The following is a 27,910-nucleotide window of genomic DNA, read 5'->3' on the forward strand; positions in this document are numbered from 1 at the left end:
AACAGGAGTGCAGGGCGGGGCTGTCACCTCACTGGCCTCGTAGGTCTGTGACGACAACAAGTGCACAGGGCGGGGCTGTCACCTCATTGACCATGTGAGTCTGTGACCACAGGAAGAGCGCAAGCGGGCTCTCAGCTCGCTGACCCCGTGGGTCTGTGACCACAACAAGAGCGTAGGGTGAGGCTGTCACCTCGCTGACCCCATGGGTCTGTGGCCACAACACGAGCGCAGGGCAGGGCTGTCACCTCGCGGACTCCATGGGTCTGTGACGACAACAAGAGCGCAGGGTGGGGCTGTCACCTCACTGACCCCGTGGGTCTGTGATGACAGCAAGAGCGCAGGGCCATGCTGTAATTTGTCCGACCCAGTGGGTCTGTGATCAAAACAAGAGCGCAGGGTGGGGCTGTCACCTCACTGACCCCGTGGGTCTGTGATGACAGCAAGAGCGCAGGGCCATGCTGTAATTTGTCCGACCCAGTGGGCCTGTGATCAAAACAAGAGCGCAGGGCGGGACTGTCACCTCGCTGACCCCGTGGGTCTGTGACCACAACAAGAGCGCAGGGTGGGGCTGTCACCTCGCTGACCCTGTGGGTCTGTGACGACAACAAGATCACAGGGTGGGGCTGTCCTTTGTCCGACCCAGTGGGTCTGTGATCACAACAAGAGTGCAGGGTGAGGCTGTCATCTCGCTGACCCTGTGGGTCTGTGACCACAACAAGAGCGCAGGACGAGGCTGTCAACTCGAGGACCCTGTGGGTCTGTGATCACAACAAGAGCGCAGGGCACGGCTGTCACCTCGCTGACCCTGTGGGTCTGTGACCACAACAAGAGCGCAGGGCGGGACTGTCACCTCACTGACCCCGTGGGTCTGTGATCACAACAAGAGCGCAGGGCGGGGCTGTCACCTCACTGACCCAGTGGGTCTGTGACCACAACAAGAGCGCAGGGCGGGGCTGTCACCTCACTGACCTCATGGTTCTGTGACCACAACAAGAGTGCAGGGTGGGGCTGTCACCTCACTGACCCCGTGGGTCAGTGACCACAACTCAAGCACAGGGAGGGGCTGTCACATCACTGACCCCGTGGGTCTGTGACCACCACAAGAGCGCAGGGCGGGGCTGTCACCTCGCTGACCCTGTGGGTCTGTGACCACAACAAGAGCGCAGGGCGGGGCTGTCACCTCGCTGACCCCGTGGGTCTGTGACCACAACTAGAGCACAGGGCGTGGCTGTCACCTCGCTGACCCCGTGGTTCTGTGACCACAAGAGTGCAGGGTGGGGCTGTCACCTCACTGACCCCGTGGGTCTGTGACCACAACAAAAGCGCAGGGCGGGACTGTCACATCACTGACCCCGTGGGTCTGTGACGAGAACAAGAGCGCAGGGCGGGGCTGTCACCTTGCTGACCCCGTGGTTCTGTGACCACAACAGGAGCGCAGGGCGGGACAGTCACGTCACTGACCCCGTGGGTCTGTGACGACAACAAGAGCGCAGGGTGGGGCTTTCACCTCGCTGACCCTGTAGGTCTGTGACCACAACAAGAGCGCAGGGCGGGACTGTTACATCACTGACCCCGTGGGTCTGTGACGACAACAAGAGCGCAGGGCGGGACTGTCACGTCACTGACCCCATGGGTCTGTGACGAGAACAAGAGCGCAGGGTGGGGCTGTCACCTTGCTGACCCCGTGGTTCTCTGACCCCAACAAGAGCGCAGGGCGGGGCTGTCACCTTGCTGACCCCGTGGTTCTGTGACCACAACAAGAGCGCAGGACTGGGCTGTCACCTCGAGGACCCCATGGGTCTGTGATCACAACAAGAGCGCAGGGCAGGGCTGTCACCTCGCTGACCCTGTGGGCCTGTGACCACAACAAGAGCGCAGGACGGGACTGTCACCTCACTGACCCCGTGGGTCTGTGATCACAACAAGAGCGCAGGGCGGGGCTGTCACCTCACTGACCCAGTGGGTCTGTGACCACAACAAGAGCGCAGGGCGGGGCTGTCACCTTGCTGACCCCGTGGTTCTGTGACCACAACAAGAGCGTAGGGCGGGGCTGTCACCTTGCTGACCCCGTGGTTCTGTGACCACAACAAGAGCGCAGGGTGGGGCTGTCACCTCACTGACCCTGTAGGTCTGTGACCACAACAAGAGCGCAGGGCGAGACTGTCACCTCACTGACCCCGTGGGTCTGTGACCACAACAAGAGCGCAGTGCAGGTCTGTCACGTCACTGACCCCGTGGGTCTGTGACCACAACAAGAGCGCAGGGCGGGTCTGTCACGTCACTGACCCCTTGGGTCTGTGACCACAACAAGAGCGCAGGGCGGGTCTGTCACATCACTGACCCCGTGGGTCTGTGACCACAACTAGAGCGCAGGGCGGGGCTGTCACGTCACTGACCCCATGGGTCTGTGACCACAACAAGAGCGCAGTGCGGGTCTGTCACGTCACTGACCCCGTGGGTCTGTGACCACAACTAGAGCGCAGGGCGGGACAGTCACGTCACTGACCCCGTGGGTCTGTGACAACACTAGAGCGCAGGGCGCGGCTGTCACCTCGCTGACCGCGAAAATCTCGATCTCCCCAGTTTGAAAATGTAGGCATGTACGCGTAGGATCTTACTAAAAATCATATGATTTTGAAAAATTTCCCATTGTTAAACTACTTGGACCTTGTCACTTTGCACCTTGTCAGCCATCCACCTCTGTATTTGCCATTTCTAGTCTCGGACAGTGAGGGGCCTTTTTACGAATCGTTCACACTGTACAGTGCAGCAAGTCACCTTGCTGCGCTACGTGACAGGGAAAGGGCAAGAATGTGCCATATTCAAGGCAATATAGCATATTCCTTCCTTCTCCCATGTGCTGGCGCCCTTTGTGCAGCCCAGCGCCAATGCAGGCACCCTTGAACCATGTTGCACGGCTGCCAGTGTTGCAGGAAGGGACACCTTCCTGCACAAAAACAATCATGAGAGGAGAAATTAAGATATTTCCCAGCGTTACACCTCTCCTGGGAAGGGGCATCTTTTTGGCGCTATCATAAATCTCGGAATGCATCAGCACCCATGGGAGTTGCATTGGAGCACCCTCGGAGCACCCCTGGAGCACCTTCGGAGCACCCTCGGAACACCCCTGGAGCACCTTCCCAGGGCAGAGGGAGGCAATGCTGTGATCTGCGTTGCGTTGCTTTACTCCATATTTTTGAAGCCACTCAGGGTCAAGCAAAGGGGCTTTGTCTGGCTTCATAAATCTGACTTAAGGTTTGCGTTGCGCTTGCGCCACATTCTGTGGTGCAAGAGAGTGGCGAACTACTTTGTAAATAGGCCATTGAGTTTCTGGGGCCTATGGCCCACCAGGCAGAAGATATCGGAGACTTTCACCGCACCAAGGGGCATATTTACGAGCCGATAGCTCCGCCAGAGCATCACTTATTGTGATACCCCGGTGGCGCAGGTCACAAAGTCATATCTATGAGGCCACGCAAAGCCACTATGCATCACTTTGAATGGCCTCATAGAGCTGGAGTAAGGCAAGGCAGAGTAAATCGCTGCGTTGCCTTACTCTGCACTGGGGAGGCGTTTCATGGGTGTTGCGATGGGTGTTCCCGTACAACACAGATGGGTTGTGACACTTCCCAGATTTACATGAGCATGTAAACCTCGGGAAGCACCAAACGTTTTTGCCTCTCAAAATGAGGTGTAACGAGGAGAAATGTTTATTTATTTTCACTTTTTCCTTTTACCGTGTGTGCTGCATTCTGCACACATAGGAAGACGAAAAAGCCTCCCCAGAGGGTTCTTGTGCATGAAGGTAACCCGTTCCTGCAGAAAAACAATCCTGCCGACAACACCGGCACCCTTGCACGGTGGTGCAAGGGTGCCTGCACTGGTGCTAGGTTGCCGAAATGGTGCAAGCGCAGGGAAAAGGACAGGAAGGCACTTTATTGCATAAATACGGTGCATTATTGCCCTTTCACTTTGGCGTAGGGCAACGCAGCAAGCTGACTTGCTGCACTACCCTACTGCAAATTCCTATAAATTTGGACCCTAGAGTGCCAGAGTTTTTTGCTATTTTTGTGTATTTACAAGGTTTTAAAGAGAAAAAAATAACTTTCTCAGACAGCCGTTTGTTAATTAGGTTGTGGCAAGCTGCAGGGCCTGATCCCTCGTGAGGCGATAAGTCTTATCGGAGGGATAAAAAGTGTGAAAGGCTCAGCTCTAACCCTGGCTTTACTAATCAAATGATGAGCCATTCACCATGTTATGATACTCTGAGGATTTTTCAAACTGTCAGACCGCTGGCCTTTCTCTGCAGCATCATCATCCGCCACAAAGGCCACACTGTTGGCACTGCTGGTCATCTTGCTTGGCATCGAACATAAGCATCCAATGTCAACCATGATTGGCTTACTGTTAACTCTAACCACCTCAGTATCAACCACGACTAGCTCACTGTTGACAAGGAACATCTCAATGTTCACGAAGACCAGGTTTATGATCACCAAGAGGAGCTTAACGTGAGCCAGATGCTCCTCAACATCGCCAAACCCTTCAGCATTTTCCATAACCAGCTTTACGTCGTCTAGACTATCAACCTCAACCTCATCAGCTTCCACTGCTACCATGAGATCAACTTACATTGCCGAGGGAATTGTGTCCCTCCTTGTGGAACTCTGTACTTTTGGACCTGGAGATTTCGGAAGCCTAATGACAGCTTTGAAGGGTAAGTGCTAAACAACGGTGAAGGCGAAGGAGAAGTCATTCTTGTCCTCTGCTCACCTGAAATGCGGACCATTGAGTGTCTGCTTGCAGCGGAACCACTTGCAGTGCATCCCTCTCAGTTAAGCTCTCCCCTCCTCCTACATTTCCTCCATTGCTAAATCTTCCAGAGGTACAGTTGGCAACTCTGCTCCTACCGCTAGGATGGGTCCTTAGAAATCTCCATAATGGAGACCTAAGGTACGGTTCCCGAAGATTTCTGTTTTTGCCCCTTCTCTGGACCTTGGCAGGGCTGAGCAGACTTTGGACTTTGGTGACAAAACCAAGCCACAGAAGGGTGTGATGATAATGGCAATGAGTGGCTGGATAATTCCTTGTGTCTGCCTCAACTTCTAATGAATTCTCAAAATACCAGGTATGCATGAATAAAGTGTCTAAGGCCTGGATGAGAACAACCTGTTACTGGGAGAAAGCCTCTGACCGATGTTTGTTCACCATTCCTGCTGAGAAGCAATTATTGAAAGAATTCCAAGAGCAGTTTGTTACTAAGGCCTGTGTGCATGTGGGAAATTAGCATACGTTTCAAGGCTCTTAGCTGCATCTTCCAGCCACTTTATAACTGGAAAAGCCATTACTTATATAGGAAAGGTAGTATACCCACAAAATGGGGAATTCCCATTGGGTGAGTTACTACTGACCATTCAAACCTCAGCAGCAAATCTCATCCTGATCCTTCCCGAAAGGACCCACATCACCCCCCACCTCAGGAAGCTCCACTGTTTTCCCGGCCACAAAAGATGCCCGTTCAAGATGCTGGCACAGACCTACAAAGCCTTTCATAATCAAGGCCCTGCTTACATCAACCACCGCCTGAACTTCCACCAACCCTCCAGACATCTGTGCTCCCCCACCCTTGCCCTCACAGACACGCCTCGCATCCGTCGAAGCCCCAGTTGAACTCGTTCCTTCTCATACCTTGTACGCAAGTCTGAAACAATCTCCACCTCTGAACAGCATCCTCTCTCACGGAAATCAGAAAGGGGCTCAAGTCATGGCTCTTCGACTGACAGCAGCATATTCTCTCCGGTGATTAGTCGTGCTCTGCAAGTCCTAACTGATTGATCAATCGATTGATTGATTGATTGACTGTTACTAGCCCCATCGAATGCCCAGGCCAGTGTGGCCAATGAAAGCCAATGTGTCCGTTAAGGCCTATGTGTTGCCTAGAACACATCTGAAGATTTTCCCACAGGTGTCTATTGTCACTAACCATTTTCTTTCTGAAACCCTCTGCACCATGTAAGGAGACGTTTCATGCTCCGGACGAGATGTTGGCACTCGATTATTGTTTGGACATAACTAAAGAGTATTTTCTACACAAGGGTTGGACATTTGCCCTTTCTGCAGGGTCACCTGTGATCTATTGCATATTTTAACTCAACCTGTTACTGGGGGGCATAGGGCTCTGTGCATTCTACCCCTGCCACCCAGTGCTAAAAAACTTGTGCTCTCCCTTTTAATCATGGTGAAATTGACATCCCCCCAATTGGCATGTTTAATTTACTTTTAAGTCCCTAGTATATGGTACTACATGTACCCAGGACATGTAAATTAAATGCTACTAATGGGCTGCAGCACTCGCGCCACTAGACCAAAGTAGCTCACCAAAGCGTGCCTCGGGCCTGCCATGGAATCCTGCAGTGCCGCTTTAAAGTGCCATCTTGACGGAAAAATAATCCCTTTTCCAAGCATAAGCCTTCTTTTTTAATACTTTTACGTCACACCCAAGACTAAGACCAAGACCTAAAGACTCAAAAGGCAGGATATATGATATTTCATATTTTGCGTGTCCTGGCAGAGAGAACCCCGGAGGGTCATTTTTCACCGTGGCAAGGCTGGCCTCCTATAAACTAACACTGGTTTACCTTACTACATTTAATAAGTGCTAAACTCAGTTTAGGAACAGCTAGAGAAATACTTTTTGCACTCATTTTAGTAATAATTTAAAATCCTTTTAATGGCCAAGTCGAGTTCGAAATGATTATTTCGGGAATGCCCCTTTTAGAAAGCTGTCATTTCCCTGCCAACATCTTCTAGGGCCTGTCTATGAGTGGCCCATTGCTGTTGGGCTGGTGATGACCCCCCTGCTGGGAAATGTGTATTGGGCCGGACAGTGGACAAAGGGGCCTGGGTGTAGAGGGGGGTGGGTTTTCCGGATAGGATGGCTGGGGAGCCTCTGTGCCCTGCCCTGATTGCACTTCATAGAGATCTGCCCCAGCACCACAGAGGAGCCTGGCAGTTGGTCTGCTCTTGCCTTTTGTTTCACTAGCCAGGCTGGGGGCCACCCCAGGGCAGAGGGGAGAGATTGCCTGAACTAGTTTTGGGGATAGACAAAGAATTACTCCCCCTCCCTCCTTACAGGCTTGCACAGGGTCTGAAACTGGCACCCTTAGAACCTGAAATTAGACAACTCCTAGACCTGAGAAGATTCAAAAGGACTGCTCTGCTGTCGGAAGAATGGACCATCTTACCTTGAACCCAGGGTCCCACAAGTGACTCTAAGGGTGAGTTGGCTGACCTCCTGTGTAAGCTACAGGGACACAACAAGCTTCCAGAGTCGTTTCCTGCTTCTCAACTGACCGGATATAACTGGACCTGACCTGCTTCCCTCTGCTGGCCTCTGTGGGAGTGAGTCTTGGCCTCGATGTGCTGTCCTCAGGATCCTGGCCTGTTAGCTATACTCAGAGTGCACGTCTCCCTGCTAAATTGACAATTTCACCGGATCGAACGCGGAGCGGCTCAGGGTGGTGAAGAGCAACGCAGGGCCTCACATTGTAGCACTGCAGCTTCTGATCAGCGGCTTCTCTGGATCCGACACAAAGCAATGCAGAGCCTCACATCACAGAATCCAGATCGAACGCGGAGCGGCTCAGGGTGGGGAAGAGCAACGCAGGGCCTCACATTGTAGCACTGCAGCTTCTGATCAGCGGCTTCTCTGGATCCGACACAAAGCAATGCAGAGCCTTACATCACAGAATCCAGATCAAACGCGATGCGGCTCAGGGTGGTGAAGAGCAATGCAGGGCCTCACATTGTAGCACTGCAGCTTCTGATCAGCGGCTTCTCTGGATCCGACACAAAGCAATGCAGAGCCTCACATCACAGAATCCAGATCGAACGCGGAGCGGCTCAGGGTGGTGAAGAGCAACGCAGGGCCTCACATTGTAGCACTGCAGCTTCTGATCAGCGGCTTCTCTGGATCCGACACAAAGCAATGCAGAGCCTTACATCACAGAATCGAGATCGAACGCGGAGCGGCTCAGGGTGGGGAAGAGCAACGCAGGGCCTCACATTGTAGCACTGCAGCTTCTGATCAGCGGCTTCTTTGGATCCGGCACAAAGCAATGCAGAGCCTCACATCGCAGCACCGGGAAGTTCTTGATCGCTAGCTTCAATGGACCCGACGAAGAGCGACATAGAGCCTCACATCGCACTAAGAACAGAAGGCAGAACGCTGTATCCGGCACATGCTCCATCGCGGTCGGCCTGAACTTTTGACTTTGTCCCAGTCTGCACAACCATATACCCGCAGTTGGGGGTTCACACAGTTTGGCGCTGTTTTATCTCAAACTTTACAAAATCATAACTCCGTTTCTACTGCTTGAATTTTTGCTGTTTTTGGGTCCTTTTATTTATTAAAATAGTTCTCTTTTTCTAAGTTGGTTTAGGGTTATTCTTGGGTTGAGTTTTCCCTTTATTACTTGTTTAGTGTTGCATACATACTTTACATATTGGTTTTCAATGAAGTTTGACTGCTTTGCGCCAAGCTACCAGCGGGCTAAGCACAGGTTCATTTATTGGCATTTGTGGTTGTCCCTGACAAGGATTGTGGTTATTCTTTGAAGTGGGTTCTCGCCTTCGTCAACAAATAACACAGTTTCTTACAAGATCTGTGTGTTGCGTATCGTTAACGGGCAATCCTTGTCCAAGCAATGCAACACAAGGCTGGCTGTAGCATGCGTATAGGCAGGTTGTGCAAACTCTACACAACTCCTGCACTGTAGAATCCCAGCTCCGCTGCATCACAAGCAGGTGACCAGGGCAGCACCAAACTCCAGTGCCCACTGCAGGTGACCTGCGAGACAGAGGTCCACACGCACCTCCCTGACACACTAGTGTGTGGGGGCCCTGATGGAAGAGTGGACACACCACTGCACAGGCAGGGTTGTGGAAGGGGTACCACTGAAGACAATGACTCGCTCTTTTATCTTTCCAGGTCACACCGCGTGCTCTTCTGCTTCCAAAGCTTGTGAATCTATGAAATATTCAATGATGGTGTGGGTATCTTTCATAGATTCACCTGTGAATCACCCTCTTCCCAGTAAGTCTTATCGGGCAATAATGAGGGTGCAAACTCTACACGATAAACATCTGGCAACTGAGTAGAGTTCAGGGCCCATCACTCATTGGCTGAGACTGAGACCACATAAAGAGGTGGATTGGCTCATAAAGTGGACATATGTTTGAAAGTGTGTGAATCTAGCTAAAGCAGCAAAGTTCTAGAAATGCAGCTGTAAGTGATAAATCTCTGCATAATCTGAGAATCAGAATCTATCAAAACTGATACATGGTTAGAACACGCTTGTTGCCCGCTGCTGATGACTGCGCAATCTACATAGCAAAGGGGGGTGGGGAGTTGTAGCACCTCTCAAGGGCCTGACCCTATTCAAGAGGAAGGATCATGGATTTTCTCACACCCGCTGCCTCTTCCTTCTGTAACACACGGCTCAGCACTGGCTGGCTCACTCCACTGACCGCCTCAGCGTAGCTTGTGCTATCCATCACTGCACACACCAGCATGCTGTTTCCAAAGTCCACAGTAATATCCAGAAATGTCTTTCCCTCTTTTCAAAGCTCTTAATCTTGGAGGACACACTCCATGGAGATGACCACGAGATTCTGCACCTCAACTTCCGAGAGCCGCAAAGTCTCAATGGTCGCCCAGTTCTGGCAAGCTTCAGGCCGCCGGTAGGAGGCAGGAGAGGGCCAGGTAAGGAGAGGGGTCCTTGCTATGTCTTCAAAGGGGCGGGTATATCATGGGGACATTTGCATAGACAATGCTTTCTTTTGCATGACACTGTATGAATGCTGTCCAGCTTAAACAAATTAATCATTTCAAAGCCGAGCCTGGCAGCTGCTACCTGCCCCAGCAGAACCTCCTCTCTTGCATTTCTGTGGAAGCCTCCTGCACACCAGCAGAGATATGAACAAAAAGAGGGTGGGAGCACACTGCCTCACATCCCAGCACTAAGCTCGCCCCAATGCATCATGGTAAATGCAGTGTGTGATAAAGCTTACTTCAGTGACAGTCTTTAGTTGTACAGTCCTGTTGGTGCAGCCAGTGCTGTGTACCTCTAGGCCCATGCTGCCACCCTCTTTTTGTTAGGAGACATACAAGCATGCTTGTGGATGTGCCATGTGGGCTAGCAGATCACAGGTGAGGGGCTGACCACCGAGTTAAAGCCAGTGGCTGCCCAGGCACACAGGTGCTATCAGCAGGATGACCTTGTTCGCCTCTGTCACTCACAGCAGTAGATCTCCCCTGCGCCTGCTGCAGCTGTCTCTGGACCCAGACTTCATCCTATACAGACTCATGCACCGCCAGCATTATCCAGAGTCTGGCCGCAGTGATCTCCGTGCGGTCTGCTGCCCCTGATCCCAGGAATCCCATCTGAAAGTCACTGCAAACCTCGCCACGCCTTTGACCCATTATCTGTCCTTTCCTTGTTTTAAATGCATCCTTCACCGCCTTCCACACCTCTAAATCCTCCAATGCAGCCCCACAGTTTTACAGCTGGCAAAGGCAACAGATGCTCTCCATTCTTAAAGCTCCATGTGCGAGAAGCCTGCCTGATGGTGGCACTTGGCATCAATGAGCCACCCTATGTACCGTTGCAGGGCTGTGGCATCAATGACCCCCCCCCCCTCCTGTGTCCTCTGTACCCTCCCAGGGAGTGTGGCATCCATGGCCCACCCTCTGTACCCTCCCAGGGAGTATGGCATCAATGACCCACCCTCTGTGCCCTCCCAGGGATTGTGGCATCAATGACCCCGTGTCCTCTGTACCCTCCCAGGGAGTATGGCATCAATGACCCACCCTCTGTGCCCTCCCAGGGAGTGTGGCATCAATGACCCACCCTGTGTCCTCTGTACCCTCCCAGGGAGTGTGGCATCAATGACCCCCGTGTCCTCTGTACCCTCTCAGGGAGGGTGGCATCAATGACCCACCCTCTGTGCCCTCCCAGGGAGTGTGGCATCAATGACCCCCGGGTCCTCTGTACCCTCTCAGGGAGTGTGGCATCGATGACCCACCCTGTGTCCTCTGGATCCTCCCTGGGAGTATGGCATCAATGACCCACCCTCTGTGCCCTCCCAGGGAGTGTGGCATCAATGACCCACCCTCTGTGCCCTCCCAGGGAGTGTGGCATCAATGACCCCCGGGTCCTCTGTACCCTCTCAGGGAGTGTGGCATCGATGACCCACCCTGTGTCCTCTGGATCCTCCCTGGGAGTATGGCATCAATGACCCACCCTCTGTGCCCTCCCAGGGAGTGTGGCATCAATGACCCACCCTCTGTACCCTCTCAGGGAGTGTGGCATCAATGACCCCCGGGTCCTCTGTACCCTCCCAGGGATTATGGCATCAATGACCCACCCTCTGTGCCCTCCCAGGGAGTGAGTCATCAATGACCCACCCTGTGTCCGCTGTACCCTCCCAGGGAGTGTGGCATCAATGACCCCCGGGTACTCTGTACCCTCCCAGGGAGTATGGCATCAATGACCCACCCTCTGTGCCCTCCCAGGGAGTGTGCCATCAATGACCCCCGTGTTCTCTGTACCCTCCCAGGGAGCGTGGCATCAATGACCCCCCCCTGTGTCCTCTGTACTCTCCCAGGGATTGTGGCATCAATGATCCCCATGTCCTCTGTACCCTCCCAGGGAGTATGGCATCAATGACCCACCCTCTGTGCCCTCCCAGGGAGTGTGGCATTGATGACCCACCCTGTGTCCTCTGGATCCTCCCTGGGAGTATGGCATCAATGACCCCCGGGTCTTCTGTACCCTCTCAGGGAGTGTGGCATCGATGACCCACCCTGTGTCCTATGGATCCTCCCAGGGAGTGTGGCATCAATGACACCCCCACCCTCTGTCCTCTGTACCCTCCCAAGGAGCGCGACATTAATGACCCTACCTCTGTATCCTCCCAGGAAGTGTGACATCAATGACCCACCCTCTGTACCCTCCCAGGGAGAGTGGCATCAATGATCCACCCTCTGTACCCTCCCAGGGAGTGTGTCATCAATGATCCACCCTCTATACCCTCCCAGGGAGTTTGACATCAATGATCCACCCTCTGTACCCTCCCAGGGAGTGTTTCATCAATGATCCACGCTCTGTACCCTCCCAGGGAGTTTGACATCAATGACCCACCTTCTGTCCTCTGGATCCTCTCTGATAGTATGGCATCAATGACCCACCCTCTGTACCCTCCCTGGGAGTGTGTCATCAATGACCCACCCTCTGTACCCTCCCAGGCAGTGTGGCATCAATGATCCGCCCTCTGTACTCTCCCAGGGAGTGTGGCATCAATGAATCACCCTCTATACCCTCCCAGGGAGTGTGGCATCAATGACACATCTTCTGTACCCTCCCAGGGAATGTGACATTAATGACCCTTACTCTGTACCCTCCCAGGGAGTGTGGCATCAATGACCCACCCTCTGTCATCTGTACCCTCGCAGGGAGTGTGGCATCAATGGACCACCCTCTGTACCCTCCCAGGGAATGTGACATTAATGACCCTTACTCTGTACCCTCCCAGGGAGTGTGGCATCAATGACCCACCCTCTGTCCTCTGTATCCTCCCAGGGAGTGTGGCATCAATGGCCAACCCTCTGTACCCTCCCAGGGAGTTTGCCAGGCCAAGCCTCTAAGTTGGCACCATTGACCCTTCTACGGTCAACCTAAACTCGTCCTCAGGGTCATCAACCTCCAAAGACCGGAGGAGCCTCCCTGCACAGTTGTGTGATGTAAGTGTGGTTCTACTCAGGGGACCTGGTGCCCTGCACTCTCTGAGGCAGGCCTTCACCTTCAGTGAATAGTAATATTTCTAAGCCACTTTTGTGTTTACGCAAATACCTTGGATACAACCCTGGCATTTCTTCTTCCCACGCGCCTTTCAAAACACACAACCAGCAGCCGATGGAACCAGCAGGCAAATAATGATCTCAAACTTAAAAATACCAGCTCAATATTCGGACGGTAAAGGGAACAATCATTTGTTTCTAGTTTGATAAGTGTTAGACAGAAGAACCAACATGTTTGGGATAAAATCTACTATGTCGAAATGTCTCCACTGACTGTGGCCACATTAGTGAGCATATGAGGAGCACACATTGTGTTGTGTTGTGCATAGGTAGTGCCACTGTGGCTGCTTGAAATCCTTTTGTGTTTTCTCCTCTCAAATCCGTCTTGTACACGGCTGTCTGGCGGTTTTTGATACACCTCATCACGGTACAGGATGAAAGGCCCCAGCATGTCAGGGTCATTGCTGTTTTGTTTCCAGAGAAAACTGTCTTGTGAGGGTGAGTCCAACCTAGGGCATGCTCAGGAAAATACAGCTCAGCCTTGGTTGATCCAGTGCCAGAGAAGTGGAGTCCATCTCCTCAGCTGACCTTCAGTGCAGCCGCCATATGCCCTCTACCAGGAGAACACACAAGATAATGGATGGAATGTTGCACATTGGCAAAACATTCACCCCCAGTCACAGATCTGGGTTTAATCCATTGTTATTTTGCAACCCACACCACCCCAGTTCAGACATGGCCATATGCAAATCAGTCTTGACCCTGTGCCTCATGGGAACAGTCCAGCCCGAACTGCCAAGGGAACAGTCCAGCCCGAACTCCCTACCAGGAGAGCCCAGGCCATTGCCTCCATTGACCATCAGGTGGAGCCACTTTGTTTACTCCTCTAGGAGAGCACAGTTCATCCCCTACATGACCTTCTGTCCACCATCTATCATCCTTCAGGAGAGCACAGTTCATCCCCTACATGACCTTCAGTATACCATCTATCATCCTCTAGGAGAACATAGTTCATCCCCTACATGACCTTCAGTCCACCATCTATCATCCTCTAGGAGAGCACAGTTCATCCCCTACATGACCTTCAGTCCACCATCTATCATCCTCTAGGAGAGCACAGTTCATCCCCTACATGACCTTCGGTCCACCATCTATCATCCTTCAGGAGAGCACAGTTCATCCCTTACATGACCTTCAGTCCACCATATATCATCCTCTAGGAGAGCACAGTTAATCCCCTACATGACCTTCAGTCCACCATCTATCATCCTCTAGGAGAGTACAGTTCATCCCCTACATGACCTTCAGTCCAGCATCTATCATACTTCAGGAGAGCACAGTTCATCCCCTACATGACCTTCAGTCCACCATCTATCATCCTTCAGGAGAGCACAGTTCATCCCCTACATGACCTTCAGTCCACCATCTATCATCCTTCAGGAGAGCACAGTTCATCCCCTACATGACCTTCCGTCCACCATCTATCATCCTTCAGGAGAGCTCAGTTCATCCCCTACATGACCTTCAGTCCACCATCTATCATCCTTCAGGAGAGCACAGTTCATCCCCTACATGACCTTCAGTCCACCATCTATCATCCTTCAGAAGAGCACAGTTCATCCCCTACATGACCTTCAGTCCACCATCTATCATCCTTCAGGAGAGCACAGTTCATCCCCTACATGACCTTCAGTCCACCAGCTATCATCCTTCAGTAGAGCACAGTTCACCCCCTACATGACCTTCAGTCCACCATCTATCATCCTTCAGGAGAGCACAGTTCATCCCCTACATGACCTTCCGTCCACCATCTATCATCCTTCAGGAGAGCTCAGTTCATCCCCTACATGACCTTCAGTACACCATCTATCATCCTTCAGGAGAGCACAGTTCTTCCCCTACATGGACTTCAGTTCAGCATCTATCATCCTTCAGGAGAGCACAGTTCATCCCCTACATGACCTTCCGTCCAGCATCTATCATCCTTCAGGAGAGCACAGTTCATCCCCTACATGACCTTCAGTCAACCATCTATCATCCTCTAGGAGAGCTCAGTTCATCCGCTACATGTCCTTAAGTCCACCATGTGTCATCCTTCAGGAGAGCACAGTTCATCCCCTACATGATCTTCAGTCCACCATATCATCTTCTAGGAGAGCTCAGTTCATCCCCTATATGACCTTCAGTCCACCATCTATCATCTTCTAGGAGAGCACAGTTCATCCCCTACATGACCTTCAGTCCACCATCTATCATCCTTCTGGAGAGCACAGTTCATCCCCTACATGACCTTCAGTCCACCATCTATCATCGTTCAGAAGAGCACAGTTCATCCCCTACATGACCTTCAGTCCAGCATCTATCATCCTTCAGGGGAGCACAGTTCTTCCCCTACATGACCTTCAGTCCACCATCTATCATCCTCTAGGAGAGTACAGTTCATCCCCTACATGACCTTCAGTCCACCATCTATCATTGTTCAGAAGAGCACAGTTCATCCCCTACATGACCTTCCGTCCACCATCTATCATCCTTCAGGAGAGCACAGTTCATCCCCTACATGACCTTCAGTCCACCATCTATCATCCTCTAGGAGAACATAGTTCATCCCCTACATGACCTTCAGTCCACCATCTATCATCCTCTAGGAGAGCACAGTTCATCCCCTACATGACCTTCAGTCCACCATCTATCATCCTCTAGGAGAGCACAGTTCATCCCCTACATGACCTTCCGTCCACCATCTATCATCCTTCAGGAGAGCACAGTTCATCCCCTACATGACCTTCAGTCCACCATATATCATCCTCTAGGAGAGCACAGTTAATCCCCTACATGACCTTCAGTCCACCATCTATCATCCTCTAGGAGAGTACAGTTCATCCCCTACATGACCTTCAGTCCAGCATCTATCATACTTCAGGAGAGCACAGTTCATCCCCTACATGACCTTCAGTCCACCATCTATCATCCTTCAGGAGAGCACAGTTCATCCCCTACATGACCTTCAGTCCACCATCTATCATCCTTCAGGAGAGCACAGTTCATCCCCTACATGACCTTCCGTCCACCATCTATCATCCTTCAGGAGAGCTCAGTTCATCCCCTACATGACCTTCAGTCCACCATCTATCATCCTTCAGGAGAACACAGTTCATCCCCTACATGACCTTCAGTCCACCATCTATCATCCTTCAGGAGAGCACAGTTCATCCCCTACATGACCTTCAGTCCACCATCTATCATCCTTCAGGAGAGCACAGTTCATCCCCTACATGACCTTCAGTCCACCATCTATCATCCTTCAGGAGAGCACAGTTCACCCCCTACATGACCTTCAGTCCACCATCTATCACCCTTCAGGAGAGCACAGTTCATCCCCTACATGACTTCCGTCCACAATCTATCATCCTTCAGGAGAGCTCAGTTCATCCCCTACATGACCTTCAGTACACCATCTATCATCCTTCAGGAGAGCACAGTTCATCCCCTACTTGAACTTCAGTTCAGCATCTATCATCCTTCAGGAGAGCACAGTTCATCCCCTACATGACCTTCAGTCCAGCATCTATCATCCTTCAGGAGAGCACAGTTCATCCCCTACATGACCTTCAGTCAACCATCTATCATCCTCTAGGAGAGCTCAGTTCATCCGCTACATGTCCTTAAGTCCACCATGTGTCATCCTTCAGGAGAGCACAGTTCATCCCCTACATGATCTTCAGTCCACCATATCATCTTCTAGGAGAGCTCAGTTCATCCCCTATATGACCTTCAGTCCACCATCTATCATCTTCTAGGAGAGCACAGTTCATCCCCTACATGACCTTCAGTCCACCATCTATCATCCTTCTGGAGAGCACAGTTCATCCCCTACATGACCTTCAGTCCACCATCTATCATCGTTCAGAAGAGCACAGTTCATCCCCTACATGACCTTCAGTCCAGCATCTATCATCCTTCAGGGGAGCACAGTTCATCCCCTACATGACCTTCAGTCCACCATCTATCATCCTCTAGGAGAGTACAGTTCATCCCCTACATGACCTTCAGTCCACCATCTATCATCGTTCAGAAGAGCACAGTTCATCCCCTACATGACCTTCAGTCCACCATCTATCATCTTCTAGGAGAGCACAGTTCATCCCCTACATGACCTTCAGTCCACCATCTATCATCCTTCTGGAGAGCACAGTTCATCCCCTACATGACCTTCAGTCCACCATCTATCATCGTTCAGAAGAGCACAGTTCATCCCCTACATGACCTTCAGTCCACCATCTATCATCCTTCAGGAGAGCACAATTCATCCCCTACATGACCTTCAGTCCACCATCTATCATCTTCTAGGAGAGCACAGTTCATCCCCTACATGACTTTCAGTCCACCATCTATCATCCTTCTGGAGAGCACAGTTCATCCCCTACATGACCTTCAGTCCACCATCTATCATCGTTCAGAAGAGCACAGTTCATCCCCTACATGACCTTCAGTCCACCATCTATCATCCTTCAGAAGAGCACAGTTCTTCCCCTACATGACCTTCAGTCCACCATCTATCATCCTTCAGGAGAGCTCAGTTCATCCCCTACATGACCTTCAGTCCACCATCTATCATCCTCTAGGAGAACATAGTTCATCCCCTACATGACCTTCAGTCCACCATCTATCATCCGTCAGAAGAGCACAGTTCATCCCCTACATGACCTTCAGTCCACCATCTATCATCCTTCAGGAGAGCACAGTTCATCCCCTACATGACCTTCAGTCCAGCATCTATCATCCTTCAGGAGAGCACAGTTCATCCGCTACATGACCTTCAGTCCACCATCTATCATCCTTCAGGAGAGCACAGTTCATCCACTACATGACCTTCAGTCCACCATCTATCATCCTTCAGGAGAGCACAGTTCATCCCCTACATGACTTCCGTCCACAATCTATCATCCTTCAGGAGAGCTCAGTTCATCCCCTACATGACCTTCAGTACACCATCTATCATCTTTCAGGAGAGCACAGTTCATCCGCTACATGACCTTCAGTCCACCATCTATCATCCTTCAGGAGAGCACAGTTCATCCACTACATGACCTTCAGTCCACCATCTATCATCCTTCAGGAGAGCACAGTTCATCCCCTACATGACTTCCGTCCACAATCTATCATCCTTCAGGAGAGCTCAGTTCATCCCCTACATGACCTTCAGTACACCATCTATCATCCTTCAGGAGAGCACAGTTCATCCCCTACATGACCTTCAGTCCACCATATATCATCCTCTAGGAGAGCACAGTTAATCAACCACATGACCTTCAGTCCACCATCTATCATCCTCTAGGAGAGTACAGTTCATCCCCTACATGACCTTCAGTCCAGCATCTATCATACTTCAGGAGAGCACAGTTCATCCCCTACATGACCTTCAGTCCACCATCTATCATCCTTCAGGAGAGCACAGTTCATCCCCTACATGACCTTCAGTCCACCATCTATCATCCTTCAGGAGAGCACAGTTCATCCCCTACATGACCTTCCGTCCACCATCTATCATCCTTCAGGAGAGCTCAGTTCATCCCCTACATGACCTTCAGTCCACCATCTATCATCCTTCAGGAGAGCACAGTTCATCCCCTACATGACCTTCAGTCCACCATCTATCATCCTTCAGGAGAGCACAGTTCATCCCCTACATGACCTTCAGTCCACCATCTATCATCCTTCAGGAGAGCACAGTTCATCCCCTACATGACCTTCAGTCCACCATCTATCATCCTTCAGGAGAGCACAGTTCACCCCCTACATGACCTTCAGTCCACCATCTATCATCCTTCAGGAGAGCACAGTTCATCCCCTACATGACTTCCGTCCACAATCTATCATCCTTCAGGAGAGCTCAGTTCATCCCCTACATGACCTTCAGTACACCATCTATCATCCTTCAGGAGAGCACAGTTCATCCCCTACTTGAACTTCAGTTCAGCATCTATCATCCTTCAGGAGAGCACAGTTCATCCCCTACATGACCTTCAGTCCAGCATCTATCATCCTTCAGGAGAGCACAGTTCATCCCCTACATGACCTTCAGTCAACCATCTATCATCCTCTAGGAGAGCTCAGTTCATCCGCTACATGTCCTTAAGTCCACCATGTGTCATCCTTCAGGAGAGCACAGTTCATCCCCTACATGATCTTCAGTCCACCATATCATCTTCTAGGAGAGCTCAGTTCATCCCCTATATGACCTTCAGTCCACCATCTATCATCTTCTAGGAGAGCACAGTTCATCCCCTACATGACCTTCAGTCCACCATCTATCATCCTTCTGGAGAGCACAGTTCATCCCCTACATGACCTTCAGTCCACCATCTATCATCGTTCAGAAGAGCACAGTTCATCCCCTACATGACCTTCAGTCCAGCATCTATCATCCTTCAGGGGAGCACAGTTCATCCCCTACATGACCTTCAGTCCACCATCTATCATCCTCTAGGAGAGTACAGTTCATCCCCTACATGACCTTCAGTCCACCATCTATCATCGTTCAGAAGAACACAGTTCATCCCCTACATGACCTTCAGTCCACCATCTATCATCTTCTAGGAGAGCACAGTTCATCCCCTACATGACCTTCAGTCCACCATCTATCATCCTTCTGGAGAGCACAGTTCATCCCCTACATGACCTTCAGTCCACCATCTATCATCCTCTAGGAGAGTACAGTTCATCCCCTACATGACCTTCAGTCCACCATCTATCATCGTTCAGAAGAGCACAGTTCATCCCCTACATGACCTTCAGTCCACCATCTATCATCTTCTAGGAGAGCACAGTTCATCCCCTACATGACCTTCAGTCCACCATCTATCATCGTTCAGAAGAGCACAGTTCATCCCCTACATGACCTTCAGTCCACCATCTATCATCCTTCAGGAGAGCACAATTCATCCCCTACATGACCTTCAGTCCACCATCTATCATCTTCTAGGAGAGCACAGTTCATCCCCTACATGACTTTCAGTCCACCATCTATCATCCTTCTGGAGAGCACAGTTCATCCCCTACATGACCTTCAGTCCACCATCTATCATCGTTCAGAAGAGCACAGTTCATCCCCTACATGACCTTCAGTCCACCATCTATCATCCTTCAGAAGAGCACAGTTCTTCCCCTACATGACCTTCAGTCCACCATCTATCATCCTTCAGGAGAGCTCAGTTCATCCCCTACATGACCTTCAGTCCACCATCTATCATCCTCTAGGAGAACATAGTTCATCCCCTACATGACCTTCAGTCCACCATCTATCATCCGTCAGAAGAGCACAGTTCATCCCCTACATGACCTTCAGTCCACCATCTATCATCCTTCAGGAGAGCACAGTTCATCCCCTACATGACCTTCAGTCCAGCATCTATCATCCTTCAGGAGAGCACAGTTCATCCGCTACATGACCTTCAGTCCACCATCTATCCTCCTTCAGGAGAGCACAGTTCATCCCCTACATGACTTCCGTCCACAATCTATCATCCTTCAGGAGAGCTCAGTTCATCCCCTACATGACCTTCAGTACATCATCTATCATCCTTCAGGAGAGCACAGTTCATCCCCTACTTGAACTTCAGTTCAGCATCTATCATCCTTCAGGAGAGCACAGTTCATCCCCTACATGACCTTCAGTCCAGCATCTATCATCCTTCAGGAGAGCACAGTTCATCCCCTACATGACCTTCAGTCAACCATCTATCATCCTCTAGGAGAGCTCAGTTCATCCGCTACATGTCCTTAAGTCCACCATGTGTCATCCTTCAGGAGAGCACAGTTCATCCCCTACATGATCTTCAGTCCACCATATCATCTTCTAGGAGAGCTCAGTTCATCCCCTATATGACCTTCAGTCCACCATCTATCATCTTCTAGGAGAGCACAGTTCATCCCCTACATGACCTTCAGTCCACCATCTATCATCCTTCTGGAGAGCACAGTTCATCCCCTACATGACCTTCAGTCCACCATCTATCATCGTTCAGAAGAGCACAGTTCATCCCCTACATGACCTTCAGTCCAGCATCTATCATCCTTCAGGGGAGCACAGTTCATCCCCTACATGACCTTCAGTCCACCATCTATCATCCTCTAGGAGAGTACAGTTCATCCCCTACATGACCTTCAGTCCACCATCTATAATCGTTCAGAAGAGCACAGTTCATCCCCTACATGACCTTCAGTCCACCATCTATCATCTTCTAGGAGAGCACAGTTCATTCCCTACATGACCTTCAGTCCACCATCTATCATCCTTCTGGAGAGCACAGTTCATCCCCTACATGACCTTCAGTCCACCATCTATCATCGTTCAGAAGAGCACAGTTCATCCCCTACATGACCTTCAGTCCACCATCTATCATCCTTCAGGAGAGCACAATTCATCCCCTACATGACCTTCAGTCCACCATCTATCATCTTCTAGGAGAGCACAGTTCATCCCCTACATGACTTTCAGTCCACCATCTATCATCCTTCTGGAGAGCACAGTTCATCCCCTACATGACCTTCAGTCCACCATCTATCATCGTTCAGAAGAGCACAGTTCATCCCCTACATGACCTTCAGTCCACCATCTATCATCCTTCAGAAGAGCACAGTTCTTCCCCTACATGACCTTCAGTCCACCATCTATTATCCTTCAGGAGAGCTCAGTTCATCCCCTACATGACCTTCAGTCCACCATCTATCATCCTCTAGGAGAACATAGTTCATCCCCTACATGACCTTCAGTCCACCATCTATCATCCGTCAGAAGAGCACAGTTCATCCCCTACATGACCTTCAGTCCACCATCTATCATCCTTCAGGAGAGCACAGTTCATCCCCTACATGACCTTCAGTCCAGCATCTATCATCCTTCAGGAGAGCACAGTTCATCCGCTACATGACCTTCAGTCCACCATCTATCATCCTTCAGGAGAGCACAGTTCATCCACTACATGACTTTCAATCCACCATCTATCATCCTCTAGGAGAGCACAGTTCATCCCCTACATGACCTTCAGTCCACCATCTATCATCCTTCAGGAGAGCACAGTTCATCCCCTACATGACCTTCAGTCCAGCATCTATCATCCTTCAGGAGAGCACAGTTCATCCCCTACTTGAACTTCAGTTCAGCATCTATCATCCTTCAGGAGAGCACAGTTCATCCCCTACATGACCTTCAGTCCAGCATCTATCATCCTTCAGGAGAGCACAGTTCATCCGCTACATGACCTTCAGTCCACCATCTATCATCCTTCAGGAGAGCACAGTTCATCCCCTACATGACCTACAGTCCACCGTCTATCATCCTTCAGAAGAGCACAGTTCATCCCCTACATGACCTTCAGTCCACGACCTATCATCCTTCAGGAGAGCACAGTTCATCCCCTACATGACCATCAGTCCACCCTCTAATATCCTTCAGGAGAGCACAGTTCATCCTCTACATGACCTTTAGTCCAGCATCTATCATCCTTCAGGAGAGCACAGTTCACCCCTGTTAGAAATGGGGGTCTCTAGTTGGCAATGGTGGGCCACTGCCCAAGTAGGGACCCTTCTTCCTAAGTCCGAGTAAGCGGGCTAAACCCTTTGATAAACCCTGCTCAACCCCGTGGTAGCATAGCACAAGCAGCTAGGCTTATCTCAGAGGCAGTGTGTGTAGCATTTATGACCTTACACAGTAACACAGTGAAGAACACTACAAAGGGACGCCACACAAGTAGTTATAAAAAATAAGTATCTTTATATATAGACTTAACACAAGACCAATAACAGTAAAAATCCACAATACTAGGAAAATAGGGTTACTCTTGAAAGGCTGCAAAAATAGTTCAAAGTGTGCAAAGAGGAGCTCAGTTCAAGGCAGTGGTCGCTGCGACCCTTTTACTCACAAAATACTTGGATTCTGTAGTAAAGCCACCAAAATGTCGCTAAGGAGTTGTAGCGATGATTTTCCTCAAGCTTGACCAACGATGCGTTGAATCCTTGCCGCAAGGGAGGATGATGCGCTGATCTGTGTGCAGGACACAGCGACAAACTTCTGCACGCTAAGCCGGCGATGCGTTGAAATCCTTGCCGCTAAGGGAGGATGATGCGCCGAGCCTGTTACGTGTGCGATCTTGTTGCGATGAAAAGAAATGGCGCCCCGCGAGGGAGCGACGATCCTGATGCGATGCGATGAAAATGGCAGACGCTCGGCGTCCACGCTGCGATGTTGTGAAGCGATGAACTCGATGCGATGATCTCTGGTTAGCGAGCCTTTGGCAGCCCGCAAACAGGTGATGCGATAATCTTGAAGTCAGCGAGCCCTTGGCAGCCCGCAAACAGGTGATGCGATGATCTCCGGTAGCGAGCACTCAGCGGCAGCAGTGCGATGATTTTCCTTATGCTCTTCAGCTGCGGCGGCTCGCTAACGTGCGTTAGCGAAGATTTTCAGCACTCTCTTCTCCACAGTAGAACTAGAGGCCCTGGAACTCACAGGAGCCTCACCTGCAGATAGAAATCCTCGCTGGGAGGAATCAGGAGGCTGGTGGTGGAGTCTGATTTGCCTGAGACTCCAGCAGGAGGCTAGCTCTCTCCTAGCCCTTGGGTGATTGCTGTACCAAAAATAAAAGTTCCTTCAAAGTCCTTTTACTCTTCTTCCAAGTCCAGTAGTAACCACTGCAGGCCAGTCCAAGAAACAGCACACAAGCACAAGGACAGTCCTCTCCTGCAGATTCCTTCAGTTACACGGGCAGAGGTTCTTCTTGTTGTCCAGGAGCAATACAAATTGTAGGGGTTTCAGCACAGATATGTATATCCCAAGAGTCTTTGTTCTCAGAAGCTACAAGTCACTGAACCCAGCCAGAACCAGTTCTGCTCAGTCCTGGAGCACTTTGTTTACCAGGCTGCTTCATTCCTTTCAGAGTGCAGGACAGAGACAGCAGACTCACCACAGGAGGTGGAGCCAGCATTGTGGAGGGAAGGCACAGCCCTATTCAGGTCCCAGGTGCAACTCCTCCCACCCATCTAGATGCAGATCTCTCCATTCACCACTGGGACACCTCACCCTGTCTCCTGGAATTCCCCAGCCCTGTCACTCCAAAACCAGACAGCCAATACACATAATAGCAGAGGACACTGGAAGGCTTAGGCAAGAAAATACCTACTTTCTAAAAGTGGTATTTTCAAACACAGAATATAAAAATAAACTTCACTAAAAGATGTATTTTAATATTCTGAGCTCAGACATACTAAATTCGTTTCTCTACCATGTTCACTGGGTCAGTTAGGACTATAGAATGTAATAATCAAACTGCCCATTCTGGCCTATGGAGAACAGGTAGCCTTACGGTAGTGAATAACGAAATTGGGTGTAATTCACTACTAGGACATGCTACACACACCAAGGCATGTCCTACCTTACACATACAATGCACCCTACGATAGGGGTGACTTACATGATGCCAAGGGAAGGTTCAGGGGCTGGGAAGTCGGTGCACTTCACAGCCAAGATGGCAGTTATGGACTGCACACGGACACTGCAATGGCAGGTCTGAGGTACAATTTACTAGCTGCTTTTGTGGGTGGTGCAAACCAGCGCTGCAGGCCCAACAGCAGCATTTGGGTTACCAGCCCTGGGCACACACAGGCCACGCTACTAGGGACTAACAGGTAAACCAAATAAGCCAATCAGGGATATACCAATTCACTGTCATATTTACAAAGGGAGATCATATGCACTTTAGCACTGATCAGCAGTGGTAAAGTGCCCAGAGTCATAAAGCCAACAAAAACAGGTTAGGAAAAATCCAGGAGGAAGGCAAAAAGCTTAGGGATGACCCTGCAAAAAGGGCCATTTCCAACACGACCCCCTTCCAGCCAAAACGCAGGGGAGACCAATCACTACCTCGATGGGCTTCCCTGCTTTGGGCTGTAGAACACGGAACTGGTCCGCGACTGCAGGGGCATAATCCAGTTCTACGCCAATCTGAACCGTGGTGGTTCCCTCTGTCCACACTCTCAGGGCCCACTAAGACAACCAATGGGGAACTCTTCCCCTCACCTGTGGACACCACCTGTGCAGCACCAGTCAGAGTCAGGGCTCTCAAACCTTTGTGGCATCAGAGAGCGGGAGGCAGTAGCCACAGGTGCCCAGCACTTTTTGTCCACTCTCCCTTGTGTCAGGTCAGGCACGCCACCCTGACTCTGACCCACCAGCCCTGGGCCTGTACCCAGCGCCTGGGTGAGAGACTGGGGTGGGCTTTCCCACACCCGGTCCTCCTCCTCATCTGTGGACACCACCTGTGCAGCACCTAACCTTAACTGGCTCACAGGTGTGTCCAAACAGTCAGACAACAAGCCACAGTGGCCACTGACAGTAGTCTACATTCTGCTCTGTGTCCTCCGGCAGGAGAGCGCAGGCCATCCCCCAGGTAACCTACAGTCCACCGTATGTCCTCCGGCAGGAGAGCGCAGGCCATCCCCCAAGTAACCTAGAGTCCGCCGTGTGTCTTCCGGCTGGAGTGTGCAGGCCATCCCCCAGGTAACCTTCAGTCCGCCGTGTCTCTTCCGGCTGGAGAGCGCAGGCCATCCCCCAGGTGACCTTCAATCAGCCGTGTGTCTTCTGGTAGGAGAGCGCAGGCCATCCCCCAGGTAACCTTCAGTCCGCCGTGTGTCTTCCGGCAGGGAAGTGCAGGCTATCCCCCATGTAACCTACAGTCTGCCATGTGTTCTCCGGCAGGGGAGCGCACGCTATCCCCCAGGTATCCTTCAGTCCGCCATGTGTCTTTCAGCAGGGGAGCGCAGAACATCCCCGTAGGTAACCTTCAGTCTGCCGTGTATCTTCCGGCAGGGGAGTGCAGACCATTTCCCCTAGGTAGCCTTCAGTCCACTGTGTGTCTTCCGGCAGGAGAGTGCAGGCAATCCCCTAGGTAACCTACAGTCCGCCGTGTGTCTTCCGGCAGGAGAGCACAGGCCATCGCCTTGGTGACCTTCAGTCTGCTGTGTGTCTTTGAGCAGGGGAGTGCAGGCCATCTCCTAGGCAATGTTCAGTTCTCCGTGTGTCTTCCGGCAGGAGAGTGCAGGCCGCTCCCTAGGTAACCTACAGTCCACCATGTGTCTTCCGGCAGGAGAGCAAAGGCCACCCCCAACGTAACCTTCAGTCCGCTGTGTGTCCTCCTGCAGGAGAGCGCAGGTCACCCCCTAGGTAACCTTCAGTCTGCCATGTGTCCTCTGGCAGGAGAGCACAGGCCACCCTCTAGTTAACCTTCAGTCCACCATATGTCCTCCGGCTGGAGAGCGCAGGCCACCCCCTAAGTAACTTTCAGTCCGCCGCTTGTCCTCCGGCAGGAGAGTGCAGGCCACCCCCTAGGTAACCTGCAGTCCACCATGTGTCCTCCAGCAGGGGAGCACAGGCCACCCCATAGGTAACCTTCAGTCCGCCGTGTGTCCTCCGGTAGGGGAGTGCAGGCCATCCCCCAGGCCAACCCACTAGGTAACCTTCAGTCCGCCGTGGGACCTCCGGCAGGAGAGCGCAGGCCATCCCCCAGGTAACCTTTAGTCTGCCGTGTGTCCTCCGGCAGAAGAGCGCAAGCCATCCCCTAGGTAACCTTCAGTCTGCTGTGTGTCCTCCAGCAGAAGAGCACAGGCCATCCCCTAGGTAACCTTCAGTCTACCGTGTGTCTTCCAGCAAGAGAGCGCAGGTCATCCCCGAGGTAGCCTTCAGTCTGCTGTGTGTCCTCCACCAGGAAAGCGCCGACCATCCCCTAGGTAACCTTCAGTCCACAGTGAGTCTTTTGGCAGGGGAGCGGAGGCCATACCTATAGGTAACCTTCAGTCCGCATGTGTCTTCCAGCAGGAGAACGCTGTCCATCTCCTAGGTAACCTTCAGTCCACCGTGTGTCTTCTAGCAGGTGAGCGCAGGCCATCTTCTAGGTAACCTTCAGTCCGCCGTGTGTCTTCCAGCAGGTGAGCGCAGGCCATCTTCTAGGTAACCTACAGTCCACAGTGTGTCTTCCGGCAGGAGAACGCAGGCCACCCCCTAGGTAACCTACAGTCCACCATGTGTCTTCCGGCAGGAGACCACAGGCCACCCCCAAAGTAACCTTCAGTCTGCTGTGTGTCCTACGGCAGGAGAGCGCAGGTCACCCCCTAGGTAACCTTCAGTCTGCCATGTGTCCTCTGGCAGGAGAGCACAGGCCACCCTCTAGTTAACCTTCAGTCCACCATATGTCCTCCGGCTGGAGAGCGCAGGCCACCCCCTAAGTAACTTTCAGTCCACCATTTGTCCTCCGGCAGGAGAGTGCAGGCCACCCCCTAGGTAACCTGCAGTCCACCATGTGTCCTCCAGCAAGGGAGCACAGGCCACCCCATAGGTAACCTTCAGTCCGCCGTGTGTCCTCCGGTAGGGGAGTGCAGGCCATCCCCCAGGCCAACCCACTAGGTAACCTTCAGTCCGCCGTGTGACCTCCGGCAGGAGAGCGCAGGCCATGCCCCAGGTAACCTTCAGTCTGCCGTGTGTCATCCGGCAGAAGAGCGCAAGCCATCACCCAGGTAACCTTCAGTCTGCTGTGTGTCCTCCAGCAGAAGAGCGCAGGCCATCCCCTAGGTAGCCTTCAGTCTACCGTGTGTCTTCCAGCAAGAGAGCGCAGGTCATCCCCTAGGTAGCCTTCAGTCTGCTGTGTGTCCTCCACCAGGAAAGCGCCGGCCACCCCCTAGGTAACCTTCAGTCCACAGTGTGTCTTTTGGCAGGGGAGCGGAGGCCATACCCATAGGTAACCTTCAGTCCGCCATGTGTCTTCCAGCAGGAGAGCGCTGTCCATCTCCTAGGTAACCTTCAGTCCACCGCGTGTCTTCCAGCAGGTGAGCGCAGGCCATCTTCTAGGTAACCTTCAGTCCACCGCGTGTCTTCCAGCAGGTGAGCGCAGGCCATCTTCTAGGTAACCTTCAGTCCACCGTGTGTCTTCAAGCAGGAGAGCGCAGGCCATCCCCGTAGGTAACCTTCAGTCCGCTGTGTGTCCTCCACCAGGAGAGCGCCGA

General features: G+C 51.7%; 1 protein-coding gene across 2 annotated transcripts in view; it reads left to right on the forward strand.

The window, feature by feature from the left end:
* Nucleotides 1-27,910, forward strand: part of LOC146863617 (carbonic anhydrase 9-like) — an 891,039-nt gene that overhangs the window by 734,049 nt on the left and 129,080 nt on the right. For both annotated transcript variants that reach the window (XM_085627646.1, XM_085627648.1), the window contains exon 8: nt 9,628-9,763. In XM_085627646.1, coding sequence (XP_085483772.1) covers nt 9,628-9,763 — 136 coding nt within the window. The remainder of the gene's footprint in view (nt 1-9,627; nt 9,764-27,910) is intronic.

The sequence above is a fragment of the Triturus cristatus genome, chromosome 2_1 (assembly GCF_964204655.1).
Source record: "Triturus cristatus chromosome 2_1, aTriCri1.1, whole genome shotgun sequence".
NCBI lineage: Eukaryota > Metazoa > Chordata > Amphibia > Caudata > Salamandridae > Triturus > Triturus cristatus.